Raw genomic sequence first — 18,558 nt, forward strand, 5'->3', positions numbered from 1 at the left:
CTGTTACTTAGTAGCAGAGGAAAAACATCTTGGAACTGAACGTGAGTCAACATTTTGGTAGGGAGAAATGTGTGATTTTATCAAATAGTAAATAATACTTAAGAAGAAAATACATTCTTCTCATTGCAAAGAAAGGAGTGTGGTGAAAGTGGATTTTTTTTTTTTTCAGGAGGGGATGGAAGGCATTGAGGTGGACCTTTTGTCTTACATTCTATCATCTGCATTGCCTTGTCCATATCCCTTAAATAATTTGGTTCAACCAGTTGTTAGTAACAATGATCACTTTCTTGTGCTACTTTGTCATTTCACATTGTCCATAAACAGCAAGATGAATTCTGAAACCAGTCACTCGCCAGACTTAATGTTTTTTTGAGCATCTATGTGTCCAGCTTCTGTCCAGCAGGATGTTTGACTTTGTAGGCGTATACCCTCAGGGAATCATGGAGATGGCACACAAATGGGTTCTTTTCCTCAACAGAACAAACAGTTGTTTAGAACTTAGAACACATTTCCCTCCTTAGTCATAACCAGGTTCCAAGGCCCTTCCATCAAAATCTTTTGAATCCATAGTGAAGCCAAAGTATAAAACTAATAATCCAAGGCTGAATTCTTGGACATCAAACTGAGAGCCTGACTACCTAGAGAGGCTACAAGGAACAAGAAGAGAGAATGTGACATTTGAAGACGAAAGTGCATTTCTAGTTTACAAAACGAAAGATGCTTTTCCATACGGTGACACTAGAGGGCAGTATATACAGTGAAATCTCAAAGGAGCAGGCCTCTGAATTCTTACCATTTCCAGTTATGCTTTTTTTTTTTATGTTCAAATATCTCTCCTTAATTCTGTTCATTTCATTACATCAACAAAGGGAGAAAAACACTGAAATTCTATGCCATCATAACAAAAAAAATCTTAAGAGGATGAAAAATTTTGTGAATGTCATTTTTTATGAAGTCATGGTTAAACTTAGCTTAAAATATCAAGTAGTATCGCAAGGTTTTTTGTTTTTGTCTTTTTAAATTTGGATTTAAAAATAATCCTCTTTCTCTGTCCTCTATACCTTTCTTTCCTGTAGCTTCTTCTGGAATTCTTTTTTTTTTTTTTTTTTTTTTTTTAAGATTTCATTTATTTATTCATGAGAGACACACACAGAGAGAGGCAGACACAGGCAGAGGGAGAAGCAGGCTCCATGCAGGGAGCCCGACATAGGACTCCATCCCGAGTCTCCAGGATCATGCCCTGGGCTGAAGGCAGGCGTTAACCCCTGAGCAACCCAGGGATCCCCTTCTTCTGGAATTCTAAATAATACCTGCTCACTTGTATTTCTGGAGACAAATGGTTATGAGGTTCTATTTCATAAATTACCCCAGACATTCATATTTACTCTCTTCTCCTGAATCTATCTAACATAGTAGAATTTTATTTCATAAGAAATCATTGTTTTAAAGGACACCTGGGTGGCTCAGTCAGTTAAGCATCTGCCTTTGGCTCAGGTCATGATCTCAGGGTCCTGGGATCGAGCCCTGAGTCAGGCTCCCTGGTCAGCCAAGGAGTCTACTTCTCCCTCTCCCTCCACCCCTCCTCACTCCTTGTGTGCGAGCTCGCTCTCTCTCTCTTTCTCCTGCGAGCTCACTCTCTCTCTGTCAAAGAAATATTTTTAAATATCTTACTTAAGAAATTATTGTTTACTGTATAATTGTTATAATTGCAAGTTTTCATCATGGCACTTTCACCCAGCTTCCACCACCATCAGCCTTGTCTCCTTTGTGTTTGATTATCTCTCCATTCTTTCTCCCTCTCCTAATTGTCTGAAATAATTTTAAAAATCATATCAGCTTGCCAGCATTGTTTACATTATCGTGAGTATGAAATACTGCTCTACATAGGGCCAGTGATTATATTTCCTTTTCTGATACCTGAGCTAATAGTTGTCTTTAAAAATTGCCTAGTTTTTATTAATGACTTACCATTAACTTTATTTTAGCAGTATTCCATCAGCTGTACCCAATACCTGTGTAAGGATATGGCACTTTTATGTGTAGGTGTATAAAATACATTTAGGTACATGAATAAAGTTTAAGGAAGTGGTCTGATGGATCAAGTAACCTATCGGTTTTATATCTCCCGCAGGGGACATTGGTTTGGCTGCCCCCTCCTGCTTTATTTTTTATTTTTATTTTTAAAAGATTTTACTTATTTATTCATGAGAGGCACAGAGACAGAGGCAGAGACATAGGCAGAGGGAGAAGCAGGCTCCCTGTGGGGAGCCCAATGTGGGACTCGATTCCAGGACCCCAGGATCACGACTTGAGCCGAAGGCAGATGCTCAGCCACTGAGCCAGCCAGGCAGCCCTGATGCCCACTTTCTATTTCCTAAGGCAAGTACAAGGGTGGTTTGGGATTGGAGGCCTGACATCTTCCCTCCAAATTCTGAAACATTTGCTCCATTGTCTTCTAGAAGTCTGATGTCCTTCTGATTCCTGCTCTTTTGTTAGTGACCCTTGTGACCAGTCACGCAGGCCAGTTTGATGAGGGGACCAGGTGGCCGAGTTAAGTACAGCCTTATGTCTTTGAGGGGAAGCTGCCATAAATACAAACGAAAGAATACTGGCATCTGGAGTTGGCTTCATCTTTATCTCAGGTTATTACTCTTTGTGTCTGGTAGTATTTTGCCTGCCATTCCTTTACAAATAACCAGTTTTCTGTAAATTTTGCTGATGTGACTTGGTGTGGGGACCTTTTCTCTCATGGGACGGGCACTTTGTACCCTCTCAGCCTGGAGGCTTATGTCATTTGGTTCTGAAAACATATCTCATTTTATTCATCACATCATCTTCTCTGATCTCCATTTTTGAAACTGCCATGAAGTAGACATTGGGTCTCCTAGATTTTGTATGTGTTATTTTTTTTCTCTTTTCTCTCCCTATCTCTTCTGCTTCCGGGAGATTTCTGTTTTATGTTCCAACTACCCCATTACGCTGAAAGGTTTTGTTATATTGGTTTTAATTTAATTTTTTTCTTTCCCTGTCTTTGTTTTCTGGATGCACTAATGTGACATAACTAACTACTCTTGTGGCAGTAGATGTGGGCCTTCTCTCAGGAGCTGCTTGGTTTCTGAAAGGAAGTGTTTGGGTAACGTAAAAGGTGACTGTCCACATTCTGGAAGCTGGTAGAAGTACATCCCCACTGCCCATTTTCCTCAAACTCTCCTGTTTATAGCTCTGGATGCCACTCTGCCCTCTCGTGTGCCTGACATGACCAAGTATGGACACTTTCATTTCAACAATATGGAGAGAATGAGTCTGCAGTGGCCTGGCTGGGGGTGTGTTGATCACAGGCTGCATGTGAGAGAGAGGGAGCCTGGACCTCTGCTGCTCCAGAATTAGATTCTTCAGTTATCTTGTCTTTTTGTCTTTTCATCTACCTCCCACCTTCTCCAGTCCCTTTGGCTTCCCAGTCAGCTCCCCCTACCCCTGCACCCCCACACCCTCCTCCAGGGTCCACTTGCTCCGCATTTCAATCCCTCACCTGGTTCAGCCTTTTCTCCTAATTTTTAGTCCTTGTAGGTTTGAATCTTTTGTTTGTTTGTTTCTGGTTATTTTAGTGAGATTTGAAGATGGGGAAGAGGTGACTTTGTGTTTAGCCAAGTAGGAGAGTGTTCACCACAGGGAGCCAGGCCCTGAGCTCCGTTTTGCTAACCCTGCCTGTGAGTTGAGGTGTTGCTAAAGAAATAATCATTCAAGGTGCCTTGGTGGCCTTCGGTTAAGTGTCCGACTCTTGATTCGGCTCAGGTCATGATCTCGGGGTCGTGCTGTGTTGGGCTCTGTGCTCACTGGGAAGTCTGCTTGAGATTCTCTCTCTCCTTCTGCCTTTATCTCTCAAATAAATAAATCTTAAAAAAAGATTATTAATGACACTTTCACTAATGGTGGTAAGGAAGACTTGATTTAAGGGAGGACACACTTTATTCAAGGTGTGGGGACCATGGCAATGGGGTCTTGCAGTATGAGAGAGATTGGGCTCAACTCCAGATATAGCATGAGCGAGTGGGAATGTATAGCTGCGGAGCAGGTGGGATGTCCATGGAGGGAAATGACCAGCATGAAACAGTAGGGTGGGGAGGTTCTGGCTCAGCCGACCTAACAGGATTCTTGCTGAGGGCCCGCCAGGATGACCACACCACCTGGGGAATGGTGGCAGATGAGGAACCCAGTCAGACATCAAAGATGATCCATCTAGAGGATCCTGGCTGAGGGGTTCTTGCTGAAACCAGGTGATGCAGGGACAAACCCAAAAGCACAGAGGTCAGGGCCTGGTTTACAAAGAGCTCAGTAGAACACAATTAGAGTGTGGTCAAGGAGAGACTCTTTTATTTTTTTATTTTATTTTATTTTATTTTATTTATTTATTTATTTATTTATTTATTTATTTATTTATTTATTTATTTATTTTCCAATCTGTGTTTTATTACTGAAATACACTGTCCTACCCGCACCACCCCACACTAAAAATCTTACCTAGATTCCCCATCATCCCCTCCAGCCCCCCAGCCAGCCCTGTAGAAGCGCTTCAGGATTCTTTGCCCACTGGCCATTTTGAAGTGTGTCCTTTGGGTAGCCACGTGAAAACCAGCTGGTGTCTTTGTGGAGAAAATGGAGAGGAGAGACGGAGCCTCAGGAGGGACTTATTTGAGGGCCTTGGCCACTTGCTCATAAGCCAGCTCGATCTCCTCATCATCAAACTCTTCCCGAGCATAGGCATTACGCAAGTACCGATGCGTTCCGCAGAACACCTCTGGGATGGAGAATCCCCTGTATTTCTTACACACCACCTGTACTATGTGGAGTTTTGGCAAGAGGTTGCAGTCAGCCAGAGTGAGCTCATTGCCATCCAGAAACTTCCTCTGTGAGATGCCCTCATCCTCAGCACTGGTCTCATCCACTTCTTCTGGGAGGGGGGATGTCAAGTAATTGTCTAAAACTTTCAGGGCTTTCAGGAGCCCCTTCTCCAGATTATCATTGAGTGCCGGGTTTGAATTCTTGATGTAAGCAGAAAATTTGGCAAATATGTTCAGCCCAGCCGTGTTGGATTCAGGGTTCAGAGCTGCCAGCTTGGGGTACCTGGGAGGGCACAGCACTGCCTCCAGAAACTCCTCAATCTTGTTGGTGTCTGTGTGCACTTCAGTGCCGTACAGAAGGAATGGGAGCTGCCCTCCTGGGCACAGCTTCTGTACTGTCTTGGTCCGCCTCTTGGTGTCAACAGTGGTTACGTTGAAGGTTACTCCTTTGAGCCAGAGTACCATGAACAGTCTCTGGAGAAGGGGCAGTTTCCAATCTTGGCCCCATCACTGCCGGCCTTCACGAACAGTTCAACCTGAGGTTGTTCTTCAGCCATGGTTGTGATGGGGACCAAGGAGAGACTCTTTTATTGTCCAAGTCAACTTTGGGGGAATTGTTTTTTAAAAGTAAAGAGAGAAAGAAATAAGGCAAGGTGTTGTATGGGAATAAAGAAAGAAGAATACAGTTAAACTAAGGAAGATTTGTTTAATTCTATTTTGATTAAGAGCTACAGAGCTTATGCCCTTTGAAGGAAAGATAATGTCAGGTTATTCCATTTAGCTGATTTTAGAGGGTGCAATCTCCTTATGGTATATATACATTGATGGCCTGGGTTACATTGATTGAGTCCGTGTATTAGATTGATGACATTGATTCTGTGTATGAGAACAGGCTTTTTGTGGATGCATGATGCATGGTTCTGGCGGAGGGTACCGATGCCTTCATCCAGCATCACTGGGGCCTCGCTCACTGCAGCCCTCCCTGCCTTGTTTGATGCAATTAGTATGTGTGCCCAAGTGAGCAGGGAAGCACAGAGGTCGTGGTGGAGAAGACAGACATTTGATAGCTTTCCAAAATGGGAGTAAAACTCATGGCCTAGCAAGCTCTGCCGCCACCAGGCCGATGCCTGTGAATCAGGCCCAGGAACTTTCCATCCTGTCTCCCCCCCCCCACCCCCCCCCACCCTCCCACTGTGTGATTGGACGGAGTTGTCTGACTCACCCTGCGGCTCTAGTTATACAATCGTTGCTGAGGATCAGTCTTTGACGCCTTTTTAAATTCTCATCCTGGCTTACTCTTTATTCCCAGGGCTTCACTTCTGTTTTCTTTGGCTCTGTATTTAATGTCTCTGAAGACATTTTGAGGCCTTATTCAAACAAGTAACATGGTAATCTTCATTTCAAAGGTTGTAAGTTTCACTACTGGTGACGATTTTACTGTCCCACTTCTTTAGACTAAAGATCGTTGGGGGGGGGGGGGCACCTGGGTGGCTCAGTTGGTTAAGTGTCTGCCTTTGGCTCAGGTCATGATCTTGGAGTCCTCGGATCAAGCCCCACATGGGGCTCCCTGCTCAGGAAGGAGTCTGCTTCTCCCTCTCCCTCTCACTCTGCCCTTGCTCCTTGCTCATGCTTTCTGCCTCTCTCTCAAATAAACAAAATCTTTAAAAAAAAAGATCTTGAAAATGCATATTAAGTAAGGATGGGCTTTAAATACAATACATTGGGGCAGCCCGGTGGCTCAGCGGTTTAGCGCCTCCTTCAGCCAAGGGCCTGATCCTGGAGACCTGGGGTCAAGTCCCACATTGGGCTCCCTGCATAGAGCCTGCTTCTCCCTCTGCTGCTCTCTCTCTCTCTCTCTCTCTCTCTGTGTCTCATTAATAAATAAATAAAGTCTTTAAAAAAAATACAATGCATTGCTATTTAGTCAATCTACATAAATCAACTCCATCAAAGTGGGATGTGTGATGTGCACAAGGTTTTTGACTTCTGTTGTCCAACTAGTGAATGAGAACTTAGGAATTGTCACATGTCTGTTCTGAGCTCAGAGGTTGAAAGCCCTGGCAAGTACAATGAAGAGGTTTTCAGATTCAGAGCTCTCTGTTGCTACTCAGTGACATGCACATGTGCTTTATTTAGAGCCAGTCCTGAGATGGTGTTCCAGATTACTCTCTCTTCATGTGGTGTATTGTTTTATTTATTTTTATTTTTATTTTTTAAAGATTTTATTTATTTATTCAGTAGAGACACACAGAGAGAGGTAGAGACACAGGCAGAGGGAGAAGCAGGCTCCACAAAGGGAGCCCGACGTGGGACTCGATCCTGGGTCTCCAGGATCACAACCCGGGCTGCAGATGGCGCCAAACCGCTGCGCCACCGGGGCTGCCCTGGTGTATTGTTTTAAATCCAAAATGAAGATTTTTCTTTAAAGATTCCTTTTCTTATTAACTAATGGTATTGTGCAATTTTTCATTTTGAGAAAGAGAGAGAGCGCGCCCTTCAGTAAAGTTGAAACCAGCACATCCTCTTCAGCATATCTACTAGGGAACAGATTAATAGAAAATAAAAATATTACTCTGTGGTTCATTTTGGCCCTCCTCCAGCCATGCTGTAGATTAAAACTACTTCAGCATTTCCCTGTCTCGCTCCTTCATCCTGATTCTGTGTTATTCTATCTTAATTTTCTTATGTACCTTGGATCAGTGGATGTGCTATTTTTCTCATTACGTCATTCGCCAATTCTAATCCTCTAATTCCTTTCATGCAAGCTCCGAGGTATCTCTGTGGTGCCATTATTTTTCCTGAGCACTAGCTCCAAGTTACTGTGGGAGGATTTATTTTCAAGCCTTGGCATCTGAATGGCCTGGACCATAATACCCAGCGGCGAGCCCCCGCTCATTATTAGACTGGGGGCCTGGCAGTATGGTGGGAAGCCAGAGTGCAACAGCTATTCCGGGTGGTCATCAGTAACAGGCAGGCTGCTGAAGGATCTGGTTTGGGCAGACGGCACTGCATCAGGTCCGTGCATGCCAGCTCAGCTTTCGAGTTGCAGAAGAAAGAATTGGCTCTGATGCTTCACTGGGCCAGGATCTCAGCTATGTACTGGACTTCATCACATACCATCAGATGGGAGAGTCAACCCAATAACTTTCCATTTCCCAATCGGGAAATAATTCTGGGAAGATGTTTGGCTCTGTTGGTGCAGTGCAAGAGCTGCTTTACTGGGCTAACAGGAACCAGCAGACGTTTGGCAAATGGAAATGTACAGGCATGCATACACCCAAACGCTCATGAGTCTTAGTCTTTGCCAAATATGTACCCAGTGGGAGATCCTGGATTTTCACTTGAGAAATTTCCAGCGTTAAGTTCATGGACACTTCCCTATAGGCCTTCTAAAGACTGGACCACTCTCCCTCTCACAGTAACTGCTAGTAGGCAGTACCTCCCCTCCTGTGAGTGCGACACGCCTGCCTGTCTCAGACCTGCTAAGCAGTAGAGCAGATTCCGTCATTTCCCGCCTCAGATGCCAACTATTTGCAGTGCATACCAATCCTCTGGGCAGTGTTAGAATCACAGAAGGGGCAGGAAACTGAGAAGTGATAGTTTCCTTGGATCAGGGCAAGAAAACACTCAAAAAATAAAATATTCAAGGACTATTTCCCAAAGAAGGGTCACTTAATAATGATGCATTGAAGGACATCTGTTTGGGACCTCTGGTCCCTTCCCGGGTACTTTCATCCTGGAAGTCGGTGCCTCTGTTCTTTAGTATCTAGCCAACCCTCAGACATTTCCTTAAAGTAAGTAAATAAGGCACCAAGGTCAAAACGGAGACTACCTCCTGAACCAAAGCCACTTCACACGTTCTTATTAGATTAGGTTCCCACTGCTGGGATTATCCCTGTACTAGAAGCTGTTTATGCTGGGCTGCTCTGTTGCATTATTTAGAGGGCCTGAAATCCGCACCGCCTCCCTCTCTGCTGACTGTCCTTCTGGTCTTCTGGTCATTTGATGAGTTTACAGTTGTAACAAGAATAAAACATCGTAAGATGGAAGAACGTTAGGGATGCTTTTCTTTTGATATTTCTAGAGAAGGAATCCGTACAGTTTCTTGCGATGGATGGCTGCACACATTCCAAGTGAGTTTTGAATATTTCCCGTGAAGGAGCGAGGTGATGTGCTGTGCCCTTAGGATGCTCCAAGTGTTTGCTGAACGTCACCACAGCACTTGATCTGCTCCATGCCCCTGAAATCCCTCCAATAGCATCCCTAAAACATAGTGCTCCAGTCAGTTCTGCGTCTTTTGGGTGATGGAATATCTATTGTTATTATTTTTTTAAAGATTGATTTATTTATTTTAGAGAGAGCGAGAGAGCACACAAGTGGGAGGGACAGAGGGAGAGGGAGACAGAATCCGAGCAGACCCTCTGCTGAGCGCAGAGCCCAAAGCAGGACTCCGTCCCACGACCCTGAGAGCACGACTTGAGCCAAAACCAGAGTCGGACACTTAACCAACTGAGCCACCCAGGTGCCCCTCACTCTTATTTTTAAAACCAACTCCTGAAAGGTGAAGTTTGCGTATCATAAGTGCACACATCTTAAGTCAGCAGTTGGTGAGTTTTGACACATGTAGGAATGGAGATATAGAGCATCCACTCCTCCCTAGGAGGTTCCCTGATGCCTCTGTTAGGCAGCGTCCCCCTTGCTCCTCGCACCTCCCCCTGACCCGGGAGACCACTGACTTGATTTCTGTCACCATAGGTTCGTTTTGCTAGTTTAGGGGCTTTATATATTGAATTGTCCACCAAGTACACTCTTTTGTCTGGCTTCTGTCACCCCTGCATATTTTTGAGATTTCTCTCTTTTCTAATCAAGAAGAAATGAAACTGATTTTTAGCCTCCATCGTACATGACAAGGAATAAGACTTGGTTGGGCATAATTCATGCCTCTTCTGCCCAGGTGGAGGCTATAGAGGGTCTGGGCATTGTTTTCTTTGATAGGAGTGTGGCCCTGAGGTGGGGGGACCAACTGTCCCGCGTTGGCCTGGACTCAAGGAGTTCCTCGAATACAGGATTTTCAGTGGTAAGACCAGACGGGTCCCAGGCAAATTGGGACAAGTTTGTCACCCTAGCCCCCTCTTGTAGGTACTCTAAAGCACTAGTGGTATGAGCTTCTAAACAATAGAGAAAGGGCATGAAAAATGGACACTTTATGTTTCTTCACCTTGAGGCTGTCAGTGACAAGGAGCCCACCTCGGGTGGGGAGGTGTTCCTTCTGGGAGCAGTCCGGCTGTGGGGTGGCTGAGGTTTGCAGCAGTTGGAATCAGTTGATTTCAACTAATGATTTTTTTTTAATATTTTGGTTACCTAATTTATTAAGGATATATTATGTTTTATGAATATCCTCCTTTCCAGAATACTGTTTTTTTTTTTTTTTAAAGTGATTCCATTACGATTTTTTTTTTTAATTTTTATTTATTTATGATAGTCACACAGAGAGAGAGAGAGAGAGGCAGAGGCACAGGCAGAGGGAGAGGCAGGCTCCATGCACCGGGAGCCCGATGTGGGATTCGATCCCGGGTCTCCAGGATCGTGCCCTGGGCCAAAGGCAGGCGCTAAACCGCTGCGCCACCCAGGGATCCCCAGAATACTGTTTAAAGAGCTCTGACACTTAAAAGTTTAAATGTAATCAAGATTACAAAGTATGTATTTGAAAGCACCAAGATTAGCTAGTAATTATTATTGTGTCAAGGTGCATGGTTTGATAGACTCCGGCTTGATTATTTTGATGCACTTAATTTTAAAACTTGAGCCAATTTTTCTTTTTTTAAAGATTTTATTTATTTATTCATGAGAGAGAGACACACACACACACAGAGGCAGAGACATAGGCAGAGGGAAAAGCAGGCTCCCTGTGGGGAGCTGGATATGGGGACTCTATCCCAGGACCCCCAGGATCAGGACCTGAGGCAAAGACAGATGCTCAACCACTGAACCACATAGGCATCCCGTCCAACCAGTTTTTCTTTTTTTTAGATTTTATTTATTTATTCATTCATGAAAGACCCAGAGAGAGAGAGGCAGAGACAGGCAGAGGGAGAAGCAGGCCCCATGCTGGGAGCCCAACGCGGGACTTGATCCTGGGACTCTAGGACCACGCCCGGGCTGAAGGCAGGCGCTAAACCGCTGAGCCACCCCAGGGATCCCCCCAACCAATTTTTCAGCTGAACTGCAATGTATTACTCTAAACTCGCTTCTCTGAGGACGTGTGCTAATGTCTCATTTACATCTGAAATAGTTCATTAGCTGGGTGTTAGCAAAACATATTCACCTGTTGACGTTTAAGTAAATTATAATCTGCTAGCTTTCCTTTTGGGGTGGATGACATGCCTGGCAGTTAACTGTGTTATATAATTTTCCACATAAATTCTGAAATATGATACTCTTACGAGCCTACAGGATTCCAAGGGCAATATTTTCTAAGTAGCAGTGGGGATGTTATGGCAGTTTGGGAGTATATTTGTGAGCTTTTACATATCATACAAAGTCTGTGAAGTTTTTTTATGCTTCTTCTCAGAGAGGTGTCTTGTTTATTCCTTTAATCTTTAAAAATTACACAAGTAAAGGTGCCTGGGTGGTTCAGTCAAGTAAGCATCTGCCCTCGGCTCAGGTCATGATCCCAGAATGCTGGGATCAAGCCCCATGTTTGGGCTGAGCAGGAGAGTCTGCTTCTCTCTCTCCCTCTGCCTCAGCCCTCCACGTATGCTCTCTCTCTCTTTTCTCTCTCTCTCAAATAAATACATAAATCTTTAAAAAATGCATAAAAATTACACAAGTAATACATGAATATATCACTAAAAACAGTAAAGAAGTGAAAAATGAAATTTTACCTTTACTTTCTCAGTCTCTGTCCCAGTCAGATTATTGTCTATCATTCCAGAAATTGATGTGTAATTGAATTTAACCTGTAGTTTTTTTTTTTTTTTTTAAGATTTTATTTATTTATCCATGAAAGACACACAGAGAAAGGCAGAGACATAGGCAGAGGGAGAAACAGGCTTCCTGCAGGGAAGTCCCAAGTCCCAATATGGGACTTGATTCCGGGACTCCGGGTCAGCTGAAGGCAGATGCTCAACCACTGAGCCCCAGGCATCTCTGTTTTTTTTTTTTTTTTCCTGCATTGAATCATACCATAGATATATATAGGTTTTCCCTCCAAAACATACGTTTAAATTTTTTTTTCAGGTTAGAATATAAAGCGATGTTGACTCAGTAGAATGAAGGTATCTAAATTCATTTAATCATCCCTTGTCCATGGTTATTTAAGTATTGCTATTTTTTTTGTCATGTTACTACAACTTACTTGTATGTCTCTGCTCGTATGTGCTGTTATTTCTCCAAAGATCTAAGAATGGATTTGCTGTGTCAATGGATAAATTAAATTAAAATTTTGGTACCAACTGCCAGATTGGCCTCAAAAAGGTTGTACCATTGCTCCTCAAAGTTTGAATTCTTTTTACATGTAAAAACTTTGAAACAAAACAGAAAAGGATAATTAAATTTTGCAAGCTCAAACAGCAAGTTGGAAATTTGCTCTGCTTTTAATAAAATCTTATTTATTGCTTACTTATACATTTGATTTGTATAAAACTTCTCAAGGGATCCCTGGGTGGCGCAGCGGTTTGGCGCCTGCCTTTGGCCCAGGGCGCGATCCTGGAGACCCCGGATCAAATCCCACGTCGGGCTCCCTGCGTGGAGCCTGCTTCTCCCTCTGCCTGTGTCTCTGCCTCTCTGTCTCTCTCTGTGTGACTATCATGAATAAATAAATAAAATCTTAAAAAAAAAAAAAAAAAAAACTTCTCAAAAAACTTGCCACTCAGTTGTTGATTTAACAGCCAGTTATAATTTCATGGACTTTGTATGAGCTCAGATTTAGAATGAATTTTCATGTTTTCCCATTACTGACCACTGAGAGATTTCCGTATCATGAACACTGATGGAAATGTGGTCCTCATGGAATGGTCAAGATGTTATTACCTCCACCTGCAAGGTCTTCCACACCAAAGCTCGGGTTAAAAGCCTAGTTCTTTTTTTTTTTTTTTTTTTTAAGATTTTATTAATTTATTCATGAGAGACAGAGAGAGAATGGCAGAGACACAGGCAGAAAGAGAAGCAGGCTCCATGCAGGGAGCCCGACGTGGAACTAGATCCCATGTCTCCAGGATCAGGCCCTGGGCCAAAGGACGGCGCTAAACCGCTGAGCCACCAGGGCTGCCCAAGAGCAGTTCCTTGATATACCTTTTTCCATTTTTAGAAGCCACTAATTCCTTCTCAAATCATCGACTCTGTGAAGAAGAAAAAAAAAAAGTTTGTGCTAAGAATTAATAACCAAAGTGCCAAAGTGTTGCTAAGACTTCACATAACTTTTCTATGAGGTGGTAGTATCACTAACTAATTCTCCATGAGCTGTAATCATAAGTAAGTAAAATAAAATTGCTATACTTATCCAAATAAATGAGGCAGGAGAGTGTTACTGAGATGATGTAGGGGCTTTCTCATCAATTCACTTCATCCGTTTCTCCCTAACTTAATATGTCCCATTATGTTTACAGAAACCTATTGACCTCATTGAGTGGAGATAAAGTCATGAGATCAAACTGCTAGGAATGAGAACTGAAATTCCCAGGTTGTGATAGGACTGAAAAAATTTGCAGATAACACCTGTATGAAGGGCTTTCAATGCTTTAACTTTAAGACTTTTTTAGAGTTCTTGAGTGTTCCACATTTGAGCTCTATCCCTTTGGTACAAACTTCCTGTTAGCACCAATTTCTACTTTTACTTCGTGTTCTTTCTTTACCTCTCTCTTATTGCCAGAGAAGCTAAGGCCTGATTTCTGCCAAATAAGATCTGAAAATGCATTTGTTTAATTTCCAAATATCTTGGAGTATTTACTACATCTCAGGCATTATGTTAGGTTCTGCAGACAAAGATTAACAAGACACGGGTCCTGAAAGATCTCCCTGTCTGGTGGAAGGCGAGGCGGGTGCACACATAATTGCAGCTGAGAACAGTGAATGCTGTCGTTCAGGTCCAGACCAAAAGTCACAAGATAACTGAATGGGGGACAATGAACATGAGGAGGTGGGCAACTTGGAAAGCTTTTCTTTCAAAAGTCTTCACCTCTAGAAGTCCATTGGCTATAGCAATGGAGCCTGTTTTAGGAAAAGAGCAGGAAAGGTCTCATCAAACTACACCGCATCTCAATACGCCAGCATACAGACTTCCCAAACGTCAGGTCACAGACCAATGCCAATGACATCCAACTGCTTGAGGCTAGAAGTATCAACAACCTGATTAAAAATAGCTTAGCAATCAAGGCATTAATTTATTCAATTAGGATAGGTGGGCCTGTTTTGTGCAGTAGTTCAACATATCACAGAAGACATCCTTCCACTCTGTCATTTTCCCACACGGTCATCTGATGGCTATGGCAGCCCAGAGCTCTGGACCTCACCTGCCTGAGCACGTCCAACCACCCCCAAGCTTTGGATGCTGCTATCCGGCTCCGAGCCACTCTGTTTGTACTCTTTCTTACATCTGCTCACTTCCTGGCTACCTGCTCACATGCATTGCAGCTGTGGAGGGCAGAGATCACTGGGCCATGAGGTAAGGCGCCTTGCCTCTAAGGCTTCCCTTGTTAGGCTTAGTTTCTGATTTTTGGGGCCCATTCTGTTCTTTGAGTCATGGTTTCTACAGGATATGGCATTTGGGGACAAATCTCATATTTGAGTATGGGCAATAAAGCATAAATTAGTATCACTATAAAGTCTTTTTTTTTTTACATCAGTAGTGATTGTACTCAAATGTTGTAATACGTATGTTCTTTTTTGAATCTTTCACACACTGACACATGCACATTAATAAACTCAAAACACCCCGATGTTAAACACTGCTTTTCTTTGGGAATATAGGTAATGTTTCTTCTCCTCTTCCATCTCCCCTCTACTCTGCTCATTCTTTTATTGTTTACTTATTTATTTTTGTAAAGATTTTATTTATTTGAGAGAGAGTGAGCATGAGAGAGAGAGAGAGAGAGAGGCAGAGACAGAGGGAGAAGCAGACTCTGCTCCATGGGGAGCCCACTGTGGGGCTTGATCCCAGGACTCTGGGAAGGCAGATATTTAACTGACTGAGACACCCAGGCACCCGTGGCACAAGTAGAATTTTTCATATAGTGCATATATTTCCTAGAAGTTTGATGAAAAAATTTAAATGAAATAAAAATTATAGGAAAATGTTTATGTCCTTTCCTTTATGCATTTACTGTTTTACCCTTTATGACTGCAATAGGAGAGATAGGTAGATCTTACTTATTTATAGTATTAAACCTGGGCCTATAGAATATAATTAATACATCATATTATTAAGGACTCCTAATGTAGATCTAAAATTCTTGACCACGTTTGTTGTGTTGTGGTTTCTGTAATGACATGTACATTAGAAAATCAAGCTGGGAGTATCAGGCATGATGATCTTTGGAGGGCAAGGCTTTCTTCTGCACTGTTTCTCTCTTGAGGACGGAGAGACTCTATGATGATTAAATGGAGTAGGACACTGGAAGTCTTGAGAATAAGGAGAGTTTATTTCTCCAGGTCCTAGCTTCCCACTAAGTTGAATGTGGCCCAAAGGCTAAGTGGAATAAAGTTATTTGGCAGTCCCATATGTACCAGGAGGATAGACTTGCTTTGGAAAAAGCACTCAGTAGTAGTCTCAATCACTGATTTCAGTGGATGTTATTAGCTTGGAGATTGATTGCTGTATTGAAGATTGATTTATGTAAAATGTCCCTCCAGCAGAGAGTCTAAGGACAGACTCACAGATGGTGTGCACTGAAGTCTTAGCTGCTGGTGAAGATGTCAGAGTATCAAGTGCCTTAGGAAGAAGTGCACCCAACTTACGAAAATAGCTGTTTCACGACCCAATTTTCAGAGTTCAGCCTCTGTCCCATAAAGTGGAACAATGGGGAGAATACTGAAGTGACTAAGTACATACAGTAAATGGAATAATACTATGTGGTCATTAAAAAGAACTGGGCAACTCTGCATTCACTGACGTTGAAATAGCTCCGTGGTAGTTTCATGGTTATTGCTGGGTTCACGTAGTATGTACAGTATGTTTTCATCTATGTAAAAAAAAATTTACTTAGTTCTAAAAAGCACTTTTCCTGTTCAAATTTTAACATCTCTAAAATCACCATGCATTTTGTAGTTAGCCTCCCTTTAATCACCGTCAGCAAAAGCAGGAATGCAGTTGTGACAGCCCTCGTGGCCATGAACTAGGACCAATTGAGGAAAGAATATAGACCAAGTTAATGTCTGAAAACTTTCTTTCTTCTTCTTCTTCTTTTTCTTTTTTGAGAGGGAGAGAGAGGAGGGAGGGAGAAGGAGAGAGAGCCTCTTAAGCAGGCTCCATGCCCAGCGTAGAGCCCAACTCAGACCTTGATCTCATGATCCTTAGATCATTAACTGAGCCAAAATCAAGAGTAGGATGCTTAACTGACTGAGGCACCCAGGTAACTCTGTCTGAAAACTTTCTTTGACTGACACCTTCTGATAATGCCAAGGAAAGCACTGGCATCAAAACGTGGGGGTGGTGTCAGTGGTTTGGAAGAAAATCCCAGAGATGATGGTGCTGCATACTTTTAAGCAATGCTGTTTGGCTCAAAGCCTTAATGGTGCAGACTGAAACATTGTGTAGAAAACCACAAAGATCAAAGATTCAAAAATGATTCAAAGAGTTGGACTGTGAATCTAAAGACATTTTAGATATTTTAACTAATTTAACTTATATCTTTCTAAGTATTCCCAAGAGTGATAAATGACAAAAATCTATAAGCAAATCTAAAAGAACTCTTTTAATAAGTATACATAAAAATTCAAGATCGTAGTTTAATTGGAAATACTTTTCTTAGTGATACCAAAAATAATGGTACATCTTACCATTTATTTTTCCTAGATATAGTTAAATGTAGTATTTACCTTCCTTCCCTCTCTCCCTTCTTAACTTCCTTCCTTCCTTTTTTCCTTCCATCCATGCATTTTTAAAAAAAAAAAATGCAAAAGAAACGCAGAATACATAAGAAACTGTTAATAGAGGGAAGGGACCCAGGTTTCTTGTTCATGGAGAGAGAGACACTTCTATATACTCTTCTGTTTGCTTTCTTTTAGTCTTTATCAAAGCTATACACACCCCAAGTTTAAATAGCAAGTAGTTTGTTCCTCAGGTGACTACTCAAGACTTGTATCTGATGACTTCTTTGGTGTGTTATCTCCAGATCTCTAAATAGTATGGTGGCATTACTATTTAATGGTTTTTCAGTATGAGGCATTATCTACTAACTCTGTCTTGGAAGATGAGGGTTTATGCTTTTACCCTTTCCTACTCAAGCACTCATCTTTTTTTTTTTTAAATTAATTTTTAAAATTGTATTTCAATTCTGTTTGCCAACATACAGTATAGCATCCAGTGCTCATTCCATCAAGTGCCCTCCTTAGTGCCTGTCACCCAGTGACCCCATCCCCCCACCCACCTCCCTTCCACAACACTTTGCTTGTTTCCCAGAGTTAGGAGTCTCTCGTGGTTTGTCACACTGTTTTCCAGAGTGGCTGCACCAGCTTGCATTCCCATCACCTGCAAGACGGTTCCCCTTTCTCCACATCTTCGCCAACATTTATTGTTTCCTGTCTTGTTAATTTTAGCCATTCTCACCTGTGTAAAGTGGTATCTCACTGTAGTTTTGATTTGTATTTCCCTGATGACAAGTGATGTGGAGCATTTTTCACGTGCTTGTTGGCCATGTGTAGGTCTTCTTTGGAGAAATGTCTGTTCATGTCTTCTGCCCATTTCTTGACTGGATTGTTTGTTTTATGGGTGTTGAGCTTGGTAAGTTCTTTATAGATCTTGGCTACTAGCCCTTTATCTGATTTGTCATTTGCAAATACCTTTTCCCATTCTGTAGGTTGCCTTTTAGTTTTGCTGTTTCTTTTCTGTGCAGATGCTTTTTATCTTGATGAAGTCCTAGTAGTTCATTATTGCTTTTGTTTCCCTTGCCTTCATAGATGTGTCTAGCAAGAAGTTGCTGTAGCTGAGGTCAAGGAGGTTGCTGCCTGTGTTCTCTAGGATTTTGATGAATTCTTGTCTCACATTTAGATCCTTCAATGATTTTGAGTTTATCTTTGTGTATGGTATAAGACAATGGTCCAGTTTTATTCTTCTGCACGTAGCTGTCCAATTTTCCCAGCACCATTTATTGAAGAGACTGTCTTTTTTCCATTGGATATTCTTTCCTGCTTTGTTGAAGATTACTTTGCCATTTCTGGGTTCTCTATTCTGTTGCATTGATCTATGTGTCTGTTTTTGTGCCAGTACCACACTGTCTTGATGATCACAGTTTTTTGTTTTTTGTTTTAGATTTTATTATTTATTCATGAGAGACACACAGAGAGGCAGAGACATAGGCACAGTGAGAAGTGGGCTCCCTGCAGGAAGCCTGATGTGGGACTTAATCCCAGGACCCCGGGATCATGGACCTGAGCCAAAGGCAGATGCTCAACCACTGAGCCACTCAGGTGCCCTGACGATCACAGCTTTGTAATACAACTGGAAGTCAGGCATTGTGGTGTCCCCAGCTTTGGTTTTCTTTGTCAACATTCCTCTATTCAGGGT

General features: G+C 42.4%; 2 protein-coding genes across 2 annotated transcripts in view; one reads left to right on the forward strand and one right to left on the reverse strand.

Moving 5' to 3' along the window:
• Positions 1–18,558, forward strand: part of FUT10 (fucosyltransferase 10) — a 70,078-nt gene that overhangs the window by 30,815 nt on the left and 20,705 nt on the right.
• On the reverse strand, positions 4,547–5,395 carry LOC100685953 (chloride intracellular channel protein 1-like). Its single transcript, XM_038560140.1, is given in 2 exon segments — positions 4,547–5,317; positions 5,320–5,395. Coding segments are annotated over 2 exon segments (708 nt in total). The 3' UTR covers positions 4,547–4,685.

The sequence above is a fragment of the Canis lupus genome, chromosome 16, assembly GCF_011100685.1.
Source record: "Canis lupus familiaris isolate Mischka breed German Shepherd chromosome 16, alternate assembly UU_Cfam_GSD_1.0, whole genome shotgun sequence".
NCBI classification, from domain to species: Eukaryota; Metazoa; Chordata; class Mammalia; order Carnivora; family Canidae; genus Canis; species Canis lupus.